The 17,896-nt window shown below is 45.0% G+C and overlaps 2 protein-coding genes across 3 annotated transcripts; one reads left to right on the top strand and one right to left on the bottom strand.

Moving 5' to 3' along the window:
• The first annotated feature begins 2,058 nt into the window (after window positions 1-2,058).
• LOC136494279 (uncharacterized) lies at window positions 2,059-4,244 on the top strand. Its single transcript, XM_066490450.1, has 2 exons — window positions 2,059-2,423; window positions 3,905-4,244. The coding sequence occupies exons 1-2, from the start codon at window positions 2,180-2,182 to the stop codon at window positions 4,102-4,104; spliced, it is 444 nt and encodes a 147-aa protein (XP_066346547.1). The 5' UTR covers window positions 2,059-2,179; the 3' UTR covers window positions 4,105-4,244.
• Window positions 4,245-7,868: 3,624 nt separating this feature from the next.
• LOC136491277 (acyl-CoA hydrolase 2-like) lies at window positions 7,869-16,187 on the bottom strand. Of its 2 annotated transcripts, XR_010768003.1 has the most exons (18): window positions 15,967-16,187; window positions 15,800-15,892; window positions 15,238-15,305; window positions 14,444-14,525; window positions 14,266-14,312; window positions 14,004-14,126; window positions 13,623-13,700; window positions 12,926-13,013; window positions 12,460-12,572; window positions 9,546-9,608; window positions 9,416-9,471; window positions 9,034-9,126; window positions 8,807-8,863; window positions 8,628-8,729; window positions 8,487-8,535; window positions 8,332-8,400; window positions 8,041-8,241; window positions 7,869-8,010 (listed from the first exon to the last, which is right to left on the bottom strand). XR_010768003.1 is itself a non-coding variant. In XM_066487537.1 (17 exons), the coding sequence occupies exons 1-17, from the start codon at window positions 15,986-15,988 to the stop codon at window positions 8,164-8,166; spliced, it is 1,281 nt and encodes a 426-aa protein (XP_066343634.1). In that variant the 5' UTR covers window positions 15,989-16,187; the 3' UTR covers window positions 7,869-8,163. The 2 variants fall into 2 exon arrangements, 1 of the variants encoding a protein (XP_066343634.1); XM_066487537.1 differs by having other exon boundaries at window positions 7,869-8,241.
• Window positions 16,188-17,896: the final 1,709 nt, after the last annotated feature.

The following is a 17,896-nucleotide window of genomic DNA, read 5'->3' as shown; positions in this document are numbered from 1 at the left end:
GCAACATTTAAAGAGCAAAACAAATTCATGGTGTCAAATAAATATAAATTAAACAACCAAAATTTCATGTTATAAGAGACATCTATTTTAGGATGTAGCTTGCTATTTTATACTAGGTTATGTGTTGAGCTTTCGGTTGAATTTTAACATGTCAAGAGGCTGAAGAGCGAGTTTACGAGGTGGGAACGTGGGGAATGGGGATAAGGGATGGCTCTCCATCCTTGTCCACCCGAACTCAACGGGGACTATTTTTCTCATTTTTGATTCTTGTGTGGATTAAATTACCCATTCTCACCCACTAATAGGAAGATTTCTCGTGGGAAATCGAGGATTGAACCCATTGCCATTTCTAACGGAGCTCGAGGCAGCAGCTAGCGGACCAAAGACGATGCTGAGGGTTGAGAGCACATAGTGAGGGGGAATCAAACAGAGCAGCCAGACAAAACCAGGCTTGATGGTACGGTAATGCTGCTTATAGGTCGTCCGTCTGTCCGGGTCGAGTCCCAGATGCGCAGCGGACCGGCCCAACGACCCCCACAAATCCCCTCGTCCATTTCTAAAAAACGCTTGTCTATCATATTCGCTCGTTGCTCCCATCCGCTCGTCGCTCCTATCTGCTCGCCCGCCGCCTCCGAGGAGAAGCGCTCGACCACCGGACTACCGGCCCTGCCTGCCAGGCGCGACGTGCGGCTGCCTCCGAGCCACGGCGCTCGGCTGCCGGCCTTGCCTGCCAGGCACGGCGCGCGGCCGCCTTTGAGCCGTGGCTGCCCTCTGCCTCCCTGCCGCCTACAAGTGCCGCTTGACCGCTGTCTTTGATGAACTCCACATGTCGACGAGCTTCCATTCTCCTAAGCAATAAAGAGATGCCGTGCTAACAACGCATATTGCAAGTGCGTGTTTTAAATGTTTCAGATGTATGTTGCAAGTGTTTTATGAGGTTGTTGCAAAAGTATATCGGGATGTTGCATATGTTGCAATAGTTGTACATGTATGTTGCAAGTGTCTGTTTTCAATGTTTCATCTGTTTTTTTAAACGTATGTTGGAAGTGTATATATTTGAATGTTGCATATATGTTTCACACATATGTTGCGAGTGTTTTATCTAGATGTTGCATATATTTACAATGGTTTTCAAGTATTTTTTTCAGGGCTTCTGCAAGTGTTTCAGACGCATGTTTTGAATTTTTCAGCTGTTTCATACGTAAGTTGCACCTATTTCATCTGGATGTTTCAAAAGTAGACTGAGGATATTATGCATGTTGCAATGTGAGCCACTTGCCACAGTCGTCTGTTTGCAGCTGTTGGGGCGCCGTGCATGGAGAGCAACGACATAGCAGGCATGGAGGGGCGCGGGAGGTAGGGAAGCGTGGGGGAGCGGGGCGGGGCGGGGCGGGTCTGTCTGTATGTGCAGCAGGCGCTGGTGCGGACTACGCAGGGTCCATCCAAACGTTCGGGCGCTAGTGGTGCTCTCATGGCTCGATGGTATCGACTCCCAGTCATCTTAGAAAACCTGTCTAAAAACTCCTTGGGACTTACTCGGACCTAACTTAGGGGGTGTTTGGTTCCTACAGGAAAATTTTAGTCCCTGTCCCATCGGATGTTTGGACACATGTATGAAGTATTAAATATAGACGAAAAAAATAATTAATTACACAGATTGTGGCTAATTTGCGAGATGAATTTTTAAGCCTAATTAGGCCATGATTTGACAATGTGGTGCTACAGTAAATATGTGCTAATGACGGATTAATTAGGCTTAATAAATTCATCTCGTAAATTAGTCTCCATCTATGTAATTAATTTTATAATTAACTCATATTTAGTTTTTCTAAATAGCATCCGAACGTCCAATGTGACATGGACTAAAATTTAGTCCATGGAACCAAACACCCCCTTAGATGTTCAGGCTACCAAGCAAATCCAAATTAGCTCCATTGAGCCTGGCCAGGAAGAAAAGAAGCCGAGGAACCAAAAACACCCTACTCAACGGTCAACCTAACCCATCTGGGGCCCACGTATCAGAAGCTCCTAATTTGAACCGGGCCTATCTGCTCGCAAAGTCGCACGCCCGCACCCTGCGCTCCTTCTCCAAACTGAAATCCGCTGCGCTGCGCGCCTGCGCTCCCCTCGTCGGCCCCGGCCCGTGCGCGGCGTGTGCCTCTACCTCACAAAATCCACCATGGCCGGCGGTTCGCTCGAGCCAGGGCAAAATGGAGCCGCGCCCAACCAGCGCAAGCGCAAGGCTCCGGCCCCCGCCGCAGCCGCTGAGGACGAGGCGGAGGAGCTGGAGAGTGTGGAGGAGCTGGAGAGAGAGGTAGCCGATCTGGACCGCCGCATCCTCGAGCACCTCCGCGGCACCGCCACCCGCCTCTCCGACACTGCCTTCTCCCGTCTCGGCGCGCTCCGCCCGCCCGCTCGGCTGGGTACGCCCCTCTCCCTGCCAAGCTATCGTACTAGGGTTTGAGATTGCTCCGCCCTCTTGTGTTGTGGCGGTGATGTTATTTGTGTTCCATAGATTTGTTCTCGGGGGTATACGTGAAGAAATTAACACTTTGGGGGATTAATTTTGGATAGGCAAGGCCACCCGTTTTTGCGTGGTTACATTGTGGGGTGGGGCGGCTGTCCGGGTGAAAGTCAAAGCCTTTGTTTATATATTTGTCTAAAAACCTATGACTTTGAGCAAGAGAAAGTGGAAGAAATTTAGTTTTCTTGGCATGGCAATTTTTTTTACTTATATTCAGAGTCCATTGTTTGCCTAGGGATGTGGTCTAGTGAATTTTCGTATTACCGCTCAGTTGTTAAATGGTACTAATCACCAATTTCCACTGTCTTGCTAGCTGTGGCAATGCTAATACTCCCTCCATTCCAATTATAGTTCACTTTTGCTTTGTCCTAAATCAAACTACTTAAAGTATAAATCATGAGCTAATTGCCGAATTACAACTACAAGGAGGATCAAATCGGCAATAAGTGAATAGAATGGCTCAATTTCACTTGCGTTTTCTTTTTTTTCCCTTTCTGTATTGCGGAGTTTGACTGAAGACCTCACCCTAGATCACTACATGGTTAGCAATCATTCACACATGCACTCAGATTCATGTTTGTATTCAGAGTCCTGTTCAGTATTCGCCTTTCGCTTGGGCTCCAGTACTCGGCCTTCTAGGCCTAGCCATGGTCCAACTGTTCACTCGTCCGCAGAAACATCGCTACTCATTGTTTCTGTCCGTTCATCACAAAAACAGAAGTCGGACATGGCCAGGCATAGGGCAGAGGCACACCGGGGTGGGGTGCTCACCGGCAGGGAGCTCTGGCGGACACCAGAGCTCGCCACCCCGTTCGGCTTACTTTATAATCCGCACTATTCAACTTGTTTTTTCAGCCGGAACAGTGTTTTTCTCTCACAACAATTCAGCCAGAACCGTGTTTTTCAGCCAATTCAGCCAAGTTTCAACAAGCCGATGGTGAATCCACCCCCTGATCTACGTCATCATATTAGTTCCATTAAATTCTCCATGAAATATATTTTGATATTGCATTTGTTTAAACTCTGTAGATGTTACTATATTTTTCAAAAACATTGTCAAAGTTACGTAAGTTTGACTTAGGACAAAGCCAAAGTGACTTAGGACGGGGGGAGTAGTTTCGAAGTTATATTATCTTAATGTAACAAGTTATGCTTACACAGTTCAACTACCTATCAAAATTTAAAAAATGCCAGTCTTGTACATCTGCTGTTGCTAGTTTGCCACAAGTCGCTTGTATTGGTCTGTTAATTTCAGAAATAAAAAACGCCAACATTTTCAGGATAACTGATGTTTCTGAAGCTCGGCATACGTTGATTCATTACGTTATAGTTCTTTATTTATTTCATTAATATTTGCTAATATGTCCATGTATATTGCAGAAGTTGCACTTCTCTCGGAAACATCAGTTGCTGAAGATGACCAGGAGCGTGAGAAAGTAATCATCCTCAAATCTAAGACTGAAGCTAATATTGCAGATCTGCCGAAGGTACTTCAAAAAATAAATGAAACCATTGCTCGGTGTGAGAAGTCAACGAATCTGAATGTTAATGTCAATCCTGTGTTTGAAAGGAAGCTGTAGTCTGTAGAGTTTGACACGTCGTGGTGTGACCTGTGGTGGGAGGCTGGAGCTCCCCTATGTGTAAAGGCCAAAGGCCAGCCCCCTGCCCGTGTAAACTCTCTACAATTCGATGCCTAATACACGCATGTATCTCCGACTCAGCTACTCTGGCCGTTTCAAATTATAAGATGTTTTTGTTTTTCTAGATTCATGATTTTTGCTATGCACTTAGATATACACGATGTCTAGATGCATAGTGAAAGCAACGTATCTAGAAAAGCCAAAATATTTTATAATTTGAAACGGAGAGAGTAGGATGTAGGGCCTTTACCCTAACAAGGGCATGAACCTAGTAATCCCCTATGTGTGTGTGCGCCCCTCTGAGCAATATTTCACCCTTCAAACCCACCGAACATTAAGCTACCCACGAGTATGTTGACGTATCCCCATTGACACCACTCGTGTCTTCCTCCTAATTTCTCTGTCCTACTTGTGCTTCCTCCTTTCACACTACCCTACCTCACACTACCCTACCTCCATTATTGCACCTCCCAATTCGGCACCAGCGAGAACATGCCCCCTCGCCTTTGACCCTCCCGTGTGAAGGGTTGAGATGGTGGACTAAAGGGGGGGGTTGAATAGTCTTTTCTAAAACTTAATCGCGTCGGCTAACCGATACAAATGCGGAATTAAAACTATCGGTCTAGCCAAGACTATACCCCACTATATAGGTTCACTAGCACCTTGTAAAGATAACAATTATGCAACAAAGGTACCGGGCTAGCTAGAGCTCTCCTAAACAATTCTAGGAGCAATGTTACATAAACCTATGCCACTAGTACTTTAAGCAACAAGGGAACTCCTACACATGCTAGTAAGCAAAAGCACAAAGCTAACTAAGCTCACTAGCAATGCTCAATAACAAGGCAACCAATGCCTAATTAGAGAGCGCAAATACTTAGTTACACAAACTAAGCAATGTGACTAACAAGGTTACTAAAACCAAATTAGCCACGCAAGGGAGCTACTTCTATGCTACACAAGCAAGAAGGTAATTAGCAAGCTACACAAGCTATCTAATTACAAAAGCAACTACACAAGCTTAATATGTATAAAAGTAATTACAAGCTTGTGTAATGGGGATGCAAACCAATGGGAAGAACAAGGTTGACACGATGATTTTTCTCCCGAGGTTCATGTGTTTGCCAACACGCTAGCCCCCGTTGTGTCGACTGCTCACTTGATGGTTCGACGGCTAATTAGCATCACCCGCTAAGCCCCGCACGTCGGGCGCCGCAAGAACCTACCCCTTGAGTGAGGGTAGCTCAATGACACGCTTTACTAGAGTTGCTCTTCGCGGCTCCCGCGGGGCGAGCACAAGTACCCCTCACAAGCACTTCTCCGGAACGCCGTACAAGCTTCTTGCGCGCTTCAACGGAGACCACCACCAAGCCGTCTAAGAGGTGGCAACCTCCAAGAGTAACAAGCACCACCGGCTTGCAACTCGATCACCTAGTGCCACTCGATGCAACCTCACGATGCAATCGCACTAGAATCGCTCACTCACACAATCGAATGATCACTATCAAGTATATGTGTGATGAAGGGCTCTCAAGCACTCACAAGCATGGACACTAAGTCCCCTTCGGTGCTCTATATCAGCCATGGACGAAGGCCACTTCTATTTATAGCCCCAAGGGCTAAACTAGCCGTTACCCCCTCACTGGGCAAAAATCGGGCCGACCGGACGCTCCGGTCGTGTTGACCGGACGCTGGACCTCAGCGTCCGGTCGCCCGCAGACGACCACGTGTCCCGATTCCAACGGTCACTTGACCTGACCGGACGCTGAACCCCCAGCGTCCGGTCGTTTCCAGTAAGGTACCGACCTCGACCGGACGCGTCCGGTCACACTTGATCGGACGCAGCCCAGCGTCCGGTCGCACTCCAGCTTCTGCGTCACCGTACGTCAGCCTGACCGGACGCAGCCTGCCAGCGTCCGGTGCTTTCAGATCCAGCGTCCGGTCAGTTGACCGACGCCAGCATCTTCGCGATCAACTCGTTTTCACTTCTAACTTCTTCACCCTTGCTCCAATGTGCTAACTACCAAGAATTTGTATCCGGCGCAATAGAAAATAGGCATTCCATTTTCCCGAAAGCGCCGAATCCATCTCAACCCTGCAAACACCACCTCCTTTGTAGATGTGCTAACATCACCAAGTGTACACCACCATGTGTAAGTGTGTTAGTATTTTCACAATCATTTCCCAAAGGATGTTAGCCACTCAACTTGCCACGCCACTCGATCCTAGCAACAATGCAAAGTTAGATCACTTGAGTGGCACTAGATGACCGATATGCAAACAAGTTTGCCCCTCTTGATAGTACGACCATCTATCCTAAATCCGGTCATAAACTTCTCTACACACCTATAACCGGTGAAATGAAATGCCCTAGGTTATACCTTTGCCTTGCGTATTCCATTCTATCTCCTCCAATGTCGATGCAACACATGCACCAACACGATCAACAATGATATGATCCACTTCATATCATCACATGATCATATTAGTTCATCGATCTTGACTTTACTTGCTCTTCACCGTTGCCATCGTCCATCGGCGCCAAGTCTTGCCCAAGCTTCACCGCCACGCGGTCCATCACTCCAAAGCCTTCGACTTGCCCTTCACGCTTACAACCGGTCCATCAAGCCAAGTCTTGTCTTGATCTTCTCCACCTTGATCACATGACTCAATGTCATGTCTCATGTGCATTTAAGCTCCTTCATCATCACATGTGTGAGCTTTGCAACATCTCAAAGCCATTTTCACCTTCATGGCATATGTTGCTCACACACATGTACCTGTGGACTAATCACCTGTGTATCTCACATAAACACAATTAATCCACCTAAGTTGTCACTCAATTACCAAAACCAAACAAGGACCTTTCACCGTGGCCCAATGTTAACCCTCTCTACTAACTGGTATGAAGATGGCAAGAACCCTCCCTCGCTTCCATATCTCACTCTTCCCCACCTTGGCCACCGTCATTGTTGCCCTCCACCGCCACCCCCACTAATTGTTGCAAATCTGACGCACCTTCAAACCAATGCTCCCCATCCAGCCTCCACTACCACCCTAGTGGCGTTGCCTTCGCCACGTCCTGTTACGCCCACACACCACTGCCGTCGGGCTAGCAATGACACTCGACCATCCCATTTAAAGTCGGTGGACACAAGTGTTCTCCCCAAACCCAAACCCTAACCCCAGCCTTCCAAACCAAAGGTTGCTAATTCTCGAGGATTGATTCGTTCCCGTCCCATTGCAATTTCTACTTCTTTGGTCTCATTTCTTACTTTGCTCATCCTCTCTCATTTACTCCATTTCAAGGATTTGTTTTGGTTCCGACAGTGCTTCTTTGCCAAATCAAGGGTTCTCGAGTTAAGCAAGAGGCCTCATGGTTTAGCCTTTAGGTATCATCGTTATATACTTGACTTGATGATAAAGTACCTCCAGACTAGATTTAAGTGGCAGAGGTAGTTTTGGATCTGAAAAAAATCTATAAACATTGCTTTGACTTCTGATGTCAGAAAGTCAATCAAACAGGCCAAAAAATCAGACGTTGCTTGGCACTATTGATTCACCGAAAGTTACCTGTGACCGCCACTGCACATCTATTGAGTATATATATTGCACAATCAAATATTGTTTTCCTTCCCCCTTTTCATATAAAAAAAGTACTTCGGATGTAACCACGCATTATACTCGTGAAAGAGAAAGGTGTGAGCACAAAGAGAAAGGTGCGAGCACCAAGGGCATGTTTGACTGCCTCGCTCCATGTTTTTAAACCAAATAGGTGTAACTTTACAAACTTTGCTCCAAGAAAAAAAAAAGTAGAGCTAAGAGAACACCTAAATGAGTGCATGTGTTTTTTTTTTTTTTTTTTTTTTTTTTTTTTTTTTTTTTGCGAATAAATGGGTGCAGGTTTTCAGTGAAACTGCTCCACGGTTGATATTGTACATTTTTGCTTGTGAATTCGTAAATATCTAAACGAAATCAGAAGAAAGGACGGTGCATCTCTCAAATCTTTGGCCTCCGATTTGGTCCTCGTGGCTTCTCCCTTCTAATCAACGCCTCTTGGGTCAGCGACATGATAAGCTGCGCATTCCAGAAGAAAATATAATTACTTGGGTCCCAACTCTCACGAACAGGTGCAGAAGCAGAATCAGAGCTCAGACGAATCCATACCTCTCCTTGCCTGTTGAACATGCGTCCAGTGACGAAACCTCGACCACCGTGCGCAGATGGGCTCTCGATCTGTTCACGGGAGCACTGTGTACATTAGTATCTCGCATGGGCTCATCTGTATCGATGAGCAGATGTATAATTGGTCAATCGCTTACCACATACAGCAACCATTTGTCAGCCTTTACAGGTTTGTGGAACCAGATGCTACAGACAGTAACAGGCAGCCGTAAGAACAAACAAAAATTTGGTAAAAGTGATGATGATCGGAAGCACTATACTGAGTGAATGTTACATACGAATGATTGAGACTGAGCACGTGTATCTCCAAACACTTCGCCATATGAGGGTGACGGCTCACAGGAGAATATAGTAGATCCGAAGCATATGCTACAACACATCTGTAGTATTGCAGAATAACATTATGTGCAATTATAGAAAATGATGAAAGATAGTGTACGGTGATGTAATGACTAACCTATGGAGAGCTTGGTCGTCTGAAAGTTTTCCCCGAGCTCTAAACCAGTAGTTTAAGCTGACAAAAAATCAGACACATTACTAAATCATAACTATTTTTACTAATGTAAAAAGATAGAATGGGGAAAATCTTGTTTTGGAGGAAACCAGGATCTGCAGGATTAATATAACTTAAAACAAAAAAAATATGAATACGTTGCATTCAGGGAAAAAGATGTATGTGGATACCTTGGTTTATGTTGAGACGCTGAATCATCACATAATCTCATTTCTATGGGCCAAGGAGTAAACTTTTTGTTAGCTGCCAAGTTCCTATATTGGCTGCAGATGAATAAACATTCAATTGGCTACCAAGTACCACATGATAAAGAGATGAACAATATTAATTTTTTTTTCTTAAAAATAATATTTGATATTATAAATGTGCTATCCAACTTGTCGCATCAACAGCAAGGTAGATCCATTTGAAAAATAATGGTTTTCAATGACGCAATGCAAGTAAATCCTGAAGGGTGAAGGCTATGGTTTAGTGGTTAAACCGATTAATAAGATGACAACATCATTAATTTAGTAACCATCGAACTATATGATAGGAAGTCGGAAAAATTACGGTGGGAAGCGTGGATCAGTAAGCCGTCTTTCTCGTAGCTCCTCCAGATTAAGGAACTGCATTTGATTGCTTATTAGATACCTGTTTTTTTCTTCCACAGATATCAAAGGAAAGAGAGAAAAATCCTTGCCTGTTCTGGAGGAGGAACATCAGGCATGATTGCAGCCTGATGCTCAAAACCCACTTCTTCCTTCTGCAAGATAATCAGTTGAACAGATATTCAGACCAAATTCACACTGACATATTTCACGAGGCTGACCTTTGCAGTCCTAAAAATTTCAACCTAGCAGTATATATTCTAGCAGTTGTACTACAGAACAATTTATCCATGGCTCATAAGCAACTGTACTAATCAAATTGAGACCAGGAACGATATTGTCTGGTAGCTATTGAGACTAAGGATGATATCGATTGGTAGCTGATGAAGATATACCATAAAGTTTAGGGTTTAATGAACATAAATTTTAGTTAGGTGTGCAAGGGCTTAACGATGCTTATATGATCCTGCTAAGAAAGAAAGATCAGCCCGAGGAGATCAAGGACTACCGCCCTATCAGTCTCATTCACAGTTTTGGAAAACTGATCACAAAATGCCTAGCAGCAAGGATGGCACAGGTGCTGGACAGTTTGGTTCGGCCAAACCAGACAGCCTTCATCAGAGGTCGCTGCATACATGACAATTTCCAGCTTGTGCGCCTCTCCTGTAAGGCGATTCATGAAAAACGAGTTCCCTGTGTCCTACTCAAGATTGATATAGCCAAGGCTTTTGATTCAGTGGCATGGAACTTCTTGCTCGAGGTGCTGGCACATTTGGGCTTCGGCCAACGGTGGAGGGACTGGGTCTCCAGCATGCTGTCAACTGCTAGCACAAAAATACTTCTGAATGGTAGGCCTGGGAGAAGAATATGCCATGCGAGGGGACTGCGCCAGGGTGATCCACTGTCACCGATGCTTTTTGTGCTCGTCATGGAGGTTCTCAACCATCTGATCTGCTGGCTGGATGTCCAGGGTTTCTTGTCACCCTTGGGGGTCGCTGCGCTGCCTTTCAGGGTCAGCTTGTACGCTGACGACGTCGTCATGTTTATAAAACCAAATTTGGATGATCTGCTCGTCCTAAAGGGGGTGGTGGAGCTCTTCGGCCTGGCGTCTGGGCTGTTCTCCAACTTGGATAAGAGTGTGGCTACTCCGATTGGCTGCTCGAAGCAGGAGGCAGAACTCGTGCGTGACACTTTATTATGCAAGATCGAGGCCTTCCCATGTCGCTACCTGGGTATTCCACTATCAATTTTCAAGCTGAGGAAGAGCGTTGAGCAGAGCCTGGTAGACGCCGTCGCCTCCAGGATACCACAGTGGAAAGGTAGATTACTGAACATGGCCGGGAGGACAGCATTAGCCAGAGCCACGCTCTCGGCAATACCGATCCACATGTCCATAGCGCTGTGCCTTTCGCAGTGGGCCATTGAGCAAATCGATAGGCGGCGACGTGCTTTCATTTGGTGTGGCGAGCAGACGGTCACTGTAGGCAAGTGCAAAGTGGCCTGGAAATCATGCTGCAAACCAAAGGATCTTGGAGGGCTGGGCGTCATTGATATGCGGCGTGCTGGGGTGGCACTGAGGGTCCGATGGGAGTGCAAATGTCGGGTGGATCAAAGAATGAATTGGTCCAGCTTGCATAGAAAAAAAGAAAAGATGGTCACTGCAGTTTTCAAGGCAGCCACAGTGTCCATTGTTGGCTCCGGGGAATCGACTTTCTTCTGGACGGACAACTGGATTGATGGTGCAAGCATTCAGTCATTGGCGCCGGCGCTCTTTCAGGCTGTTGCAGCAAGGTGTCGGGGGGCGCTGGTATGTGATGCACTGCCGGGTAATGCTTGGGTGCGCCACATCACCGGAGCACATACGGTTCAGGTCATCAACGAGTTCATGTTGGTGTGGCAGCAAGTTCGAAGATTTCTGCCCTTGCAGGGAACACCTGATGTGTTTCGGTGGAGGCTCACGCCGGATGGAGCCTACTCTTCGGCCTCGGCTTATGGAGCCATGTTCTTTGGTGCTTCGAGGACTCTTGGGGCAAGGGAGATTTGGAAGACCTCGGCGCCGCCAAGAGTCCGTGCCTTCTTCTAGTTGGTATTGCACAAGAGATGCTGGACCGCAGAACGGAGGTTTCGCCATGGCTTGCAAGACAGTGACATCTGCATCACTTGTGACCAAATGACGGAGAGTATGGATCATATCATCTTGGGTTGTGTCTACAGCAGGGAGGTTTGGGCCATTCTACTGGCCAAACTCCATCTCCTGGATGTTGTGCTCGTCAATGAGGAGGATGTCATGGAGTGGTGGATGCGCAACAGAAAGCTCGTTGTAAAACCGGCGAGAAAGGGGTTCGATTCGCTCTTCTTCCTAGTTGGCTGGAGACTGTGGAAAGAGAGGAACTCGCGCACTTTCGATGGAGCTTCTACTGACGCGGCTGAGCTGGCTTGCTCGATCTGGGGCGAGGCCGAGGAGTGGTGTTTGGCGGGATACAAGCACCTCCTGTCTTTGCTAACACTCATGTAGTCTTCAGGGGTCATTCACGTAGCAAGCATAGTGCTATGTAAATCAATTTCACTCGTTGCCCGTGGGCCGGAGTGCTTTGCTAATCGGTGGATTACCATGGCGTTTAGTTGTAATTTCGTGTAAACTCTCTTCTCCTGCTTAATGAAAACCGTGCCCGAGGCACATTCGAGAAAAAAGGGCTACAAGGAGCCATTTTCTATCCAACAGTTCATGTTTTTTTCAATTAATCTGAAGTTAAGTATGATAACAGTTTGGACCAACAGTACCATTTAAAGTAACCAAAGGAACAGTGACTTGATGCAGCGTTTTGGGAGATACAAGGTTCAAAATAATAATTTACCTACTAACTCAAATTCTCAGCATGAACAAGGCAGAGGTCTTTTCAAGTTCAAAAGATTGAAAAATGAGAATCATAACTGCTACAGGTTTGTATAAATTGTTTGATCTGTTCAAAGAAGTTTCAAATATTATAATTACAGAAGTATAGGCACCTGGAAAGAAGCAATCAAGGTGAATAGAACTAGGCCCTTCTGCTTTGCCTCCACTTTTCTTGTGGCAAAGCTGGATCCATCACGTGCCCGATGAACTTGATATATTATTGGTACTACACCAGAGGACAAATCAAAGACAGCCATGAGCATCAAACTTCTTTTTTGGATTAAAAGAAATTGCACTAAGTATCCCAGCTTACTACAAAGCCAGAAATATGCCGTATGGGTATCAGAATTGTGGATTAGTTTCAAGAGTTAAAATACTGACTGTTACGCAACTCAATCATGATATATTACATGAAACGAAAAAGACTAAAAATAGAAGCGCCAGCTAAGCCCAAACTAAAAGCTTCTAGTGATTCAGAGTCATCCCCACTAATTAACTGACAGATTACTGGTTCTCAGATCACATTTGATTGACCAAATTAACGTTGGCAAAAGATCACATAGCTTTAGGAAACCATACTGTCATTGTCTCCAGCAACAAGAAAAATCGCATGCAAACTATGCACCATTTTTAGACAATCAACAGTCTTGGATGCTGCTGCTAGTGCCTGCATGGCATCAAACATAAGTGGTTACAACATACTGAAATCCTTTTACAAGGATCCCCAGCTTTTACTGAAAAAAAGCATAGAGTTAACAATACCATACAGAAATACATTTATCCAAAAGATACCAACTGTCAGCAGCAAGGGAGCTGACATAACTGAACTCAAAAAGGGGATTATTCTGACTCAAACTTCCTACAGGTACTCAAAAGACACCTAAGCAATAATTTCTTATAGCTTCTTATTGTCACCCTGTGGCCCTTAGCAACATATCAAGTGAATAAATCATGAAGGAGATAGTCATATCATAAATAAGACAATAAGGCATAATGGAATGTCTGAAGGAAGCTGACAAGGACTAGAATTTGAAATATAATTTGTATATTTGTTCCTGAATAATTGGTTTCATGAGATGCTCTTAAATCCAACCCGCGCGCTTATGGGGAGTAGAGGAAGCATGTCTAAAAAAGTTTCTTTTTAGCTATTGACTCAGTAATTCAAAAATTTGTACTTGAAAGTAAAATGATGAGTTAGAATTCAGTAGTAAAAGGAAGTGGTCAAATACATATAGTTATCAGATCTAGAAAGTAAGCGAGGGTGGTTGGAAAGTGCCTGTCCAATGAATTGTCCTCCAAAAACTCGCCTAAAAGTTGGAGCTTCTGGCAAAGTAAACCCACGGAAAATATCGACCTAAAAAGACAGACAAGAATTGCGGTGAGCAAGACAAGGGAATTCAATACAAAAATATTACAGTATATTTACCATGTTTGTCCTTTTAGCATTAAATCAAGAAGATACAACCATGCAAATCTCTGAAAGCCATCCCTGCTCTCATATTTGTTTATTTTAAGCGATGTAAATCAAAGTATATGGTGAGTTAAAAGCACAAGGTTAGTCTTCATATGGGAACGGTATGATTCCACTGCCAGCCTTAAATCCATTTGTTGCACAATGGAATAAAACATCATAGATACTGTCTTACATTATACTTACCTCTAGTGGTTCTAAGTGCAAAATTTGTTCCAGCAAAGAATGTTCAGGTGTTTCCTCCGCATTCCAAATTGTTTTTGGTTGTAACAAATGTCCATATTTATTGGGCAATATGAAACAGGTCAGCTGCAATAGAATGGTCAACAATAAGCAAGAGATGGTTATACACATTTGGAAAAGCCATAAACCAAGTGTTCACTAAGAAAAGAGAATCCTACAGCTAAAGAAATGATAAGTTAAAAGTGGGACTGTTTGAAATAAGCACCTTTGATAGTGCAACAACAGTTCCTTGATGAACAGAACTATTAGTTCCTACAAAATAATGCAAAGCATCAGTAATTAAAGAACTGAAATCACATAAGACATCACTGTTTTATATCTTTTTCATGCAGAATGAGTTTGAACAGAATTAAAACAAATTATCATGACAGCAAATGTCTTACCATAACCAAAGTAATCGTACTTATTTAACACATAGTCTGGACGGTTTGCTTCTTCTGCATTCGCAGGTGCAGAAACTTCAGCCTTCAGGATAATGAGGTGAGTATGTCATTCAAGTTGCAGAAAGTATTACTGCTAAAATAGAATCGCCTCTGCCCCCACTCCCACTATGGTAAATATCAAAGGCACATGTAATTCTAGCATATTTTCTTGTTGATACTAACACATATTAAAGCAAAATAACGAGTTAAAGGTACGAAACCAGCAGCATGACAAATTAATAATGTAATACAGTTAGGGCAGGAAAAGCTATGGAAGATCAGGAACATAAGATCATTGTTACTGTTCTTCACTCAGTGAAGTCTAAGTCTTTCAACCAAAGAACAAAACAAACAACCATTGTTATAAAAGTTGTTCTTTTGCAGTCTACTAGGAATCAATTAGAAAGAACAGCTAGGCTAAATTATATGGTCCACCTGTTTCAAATGAGTACACAATTACTGATGTTATATCTCCATGTTGGGGTATTTTTCAGTGGTACTACAGCGTTCTGCGCACCAGTCAAACAATCATCAATGCCAAAGATGGGTGGAAATGAAGTATAGAAGTTTTTTTTGTTAACATTTATTTGCCAGTGCATATTCAATGAAGCGTCAGCTCAGAAGATGGGTGGTAACCATGAGGTGCAAAGGTACGCCACAATAAACGTTCAGTGCATATACATCTTTAGCTCAGCCATCTAAGTTGTACATGTATGCATCGAACCAACAAAAGTAAGAATTTGCATGAATTTTACCTGACCATCCAATATGATGTAAAGGCCATCAACAGGTTCACCTTCGCGAGCGACATAGTCACCAGGCTCTGCAAAGTACCAGTATCAGAGCCAAATATGATTCATTCATCTTGACGCCACATCACATTCAATGACAGAAAAATAAAATCTTATTTAACCAGTAGAGCCTTATATAATGGGATCACATTAAGCAGGCACCAAGGGTCAAACAATTAAGACGAAACTTAAACATAATCAACTCATTACGGACTACTGGTTAGAGCTTTGACTGAAAGACCACCACCCTGTGTTCTCGCAGAGCTATGTTCGCATTTGCTTACATCTGAAACCTGAGTTTTGTTGCAATCTCGTAGACTAACAATAAACACTCGCAAGCTCACAAATAATCTGCGAGCTTAGCAGAAAGTCACGTACTCACTCCGATCGAGAGCACGTCGATTTCCGAAAGCACAAACTGACACGCATACCGTACTTCCGTAGACAAACAGAGTAAGCCAGGAAACCGATCAAACGGCCAATCGATCCAGCCGGCTAACGCACAGTAGTAGCGCCAGGTACGTACCGTAGTTCCTGACCTGGACGGCCTCGGCGATTCTGCGGATGGAGGAACCCGGGAGGCACTGGAGGAGGGACACCTGCCCCAGGAACTCGGTCACTGCACACCAATGGCAACCAGGTTAGCCAGAATCGCTCCCAAATTCGGCGAGGTCCGCGCTGGCGCTGCTTTACCTTCTTCGCGATCACGATCCATCGGCTGCGCGGCTGCTGCAACGGCGAGCAGGGGGGTGTTGGCGGCCGGGACAGCGAGGCGTCTCCGGTTGAGGGCGGAGGAGGACGCGGACAAAAACAAAAATAGTCTCGGATTTAAAGACGCGGAGAAGAGAGAGAGAGAGGGACTGGTTGGCCACTTGGCCGTGGAACTCGTGGTGGTGGGTCGTGGGGAAGGTGCCAAGGTGCAGACTGGAGACGAGAGGAGAGCATGAGCAACAGAGGAGAGAGACTTCCAATTTGTGGGCGTGGTTGGGTGGGCCCTCCGTGTCAGGCAGGGTTCGTTGGAGACTTGGTGTCCTTTTTTCCGTGCGTGGCTCTGTGTCCATGACTAGTGGGACTGTGTTGTGCGCGGTGGAGACAGGGGCCGGGTTGTCAGTGGAGATTTTAGGAGAGCGCTGTTGACCTGTTGTGATTACAAATGAGTAGCGACAGTCATGGATTGCTCCCGCGTGGTGGAGCTGGAGCCACTGGCCATATGTAACACGGATAGGATGCGCTGCTGATACGGCTACGTATCATGCGAGTATCCGATTTTCATTTAATTTTCAGATTATTGAGATTTTTCTAGCAAACGGAATATTGAGTATGTGACCTGATACCTATCCGACCTGTGGGATACAGCCCACCCCAACGAGAACGATAATGATTTCACACGAACGTCCGTGCAGACGGACGCTGTCTTCCACGCTTGTTATTGTGTCTTCGCTCTCTCTTGTACGCACTCTGCCGAAAAATAAAATCCTCCACCGCGCCCTCTCCTGTCCGCCTCCACCGCGCTGCCTGCTCGCGCATGGCTATGCTTGTCGTGGACGCACTCCACTGCCCTGCCGGCTCGCCGCGGCCGCCTCCACCAATCTGGTGAGCCGGTGAGAGGGGTGAGCTTCGTGTGAAGCCGTCCTGTTGGCGAGTTGCCCGCGCCGCTGCCACACGACGAGCTCCATGCGCCGCCATCGAGCTCCACAACGACAAACCTCTATTCATCCGAGCAACAAGATGACATTGCGTTTAAAGCCCATATTGCAAGCGTATGTTTTAAGTGTTTCAGATGTTTAATCTAGATGTTGCAATTGTTTCATCTTGATGTTGTAAAAGTAGATCGAGATGTTGCACATGTTGCAATGGCTATACATGCATGATTTAAGTGTATGTTACAAATGTTTCATCTGTTTTTCAAGACTATGTTTGCAAGTGTTTCATCTGTATGTTGCATATGTTTTTACAAGTGTTTCAGATGTATGTTCCAAGTGTTTAAGCGGTTTTCATATGCATGTTGCAAGTGTTTTATCTGGATGTTTCACAAATAGATCCGGTGTTGCAGCAAGTGTTTCATATGCATGTTTCAAGTGTTTCATCTGCCTTCAGACATATGTTGCAAGCGTATCAACTGGATGTTTCAAAAGTAGATCGGATGTTGTATCTCCCTCCTCACTTTTCTGTTGCCTCACATCGATCTCTTCCTCCTCCAGCGCCAGCTGGGCATTCGCCACCCTTTTCCCCTCTTTCTCGATGCTAGTGACGCTCGGGCCGATGTGGGCCCCTGAAAGCTCTAGTTTGGTTTTGGTGAATTGATAAAACCCTAAGTGCTAACCTAGTTTATCAAGTGATCCTAAGATAGGTAGCACACTCCAAGTCGTAAAGCAAATGAAGATCATAGCTTGATGAAGATGATGCCATGGTAATGATCAAGTGCTTGGACTTAGAAAGAAAAAAGAGAAAAACAAAAGCTCAAGGCAAATGTATAATTTGTAGGAGCTATTTTGTTTTGATGATCAAGACACTTAGAGAGTGTGATCACATTTAGGTTTGATAGCCGTACTATTAAGAGGGGCGAAACTCGTATCCAAATGCGGTTATCAAAGTGCCACTAGATGCTCTAACTCATTGCATA

The sequence above is a fragment of the Miscanthus floridulus genome, chromosome 11 (assembly GCF_019320115.1).
Source record: "Miscanthus floridulus cultivar M001 chromosome 11, ASM1932011v1, whole genome shotgun sequence".
NCBI lineage: Eukaryota > Viridiplantae > Streptophyta > Magnoliopsida > Poales > Poaceae > Miscanthus > Miscanthus floridulus.
The sequence above is the reverse complement of the archived record's forward strand: the minus strand, read 5'-3'. Positions and strand labels throughout refer to the sequence as shown.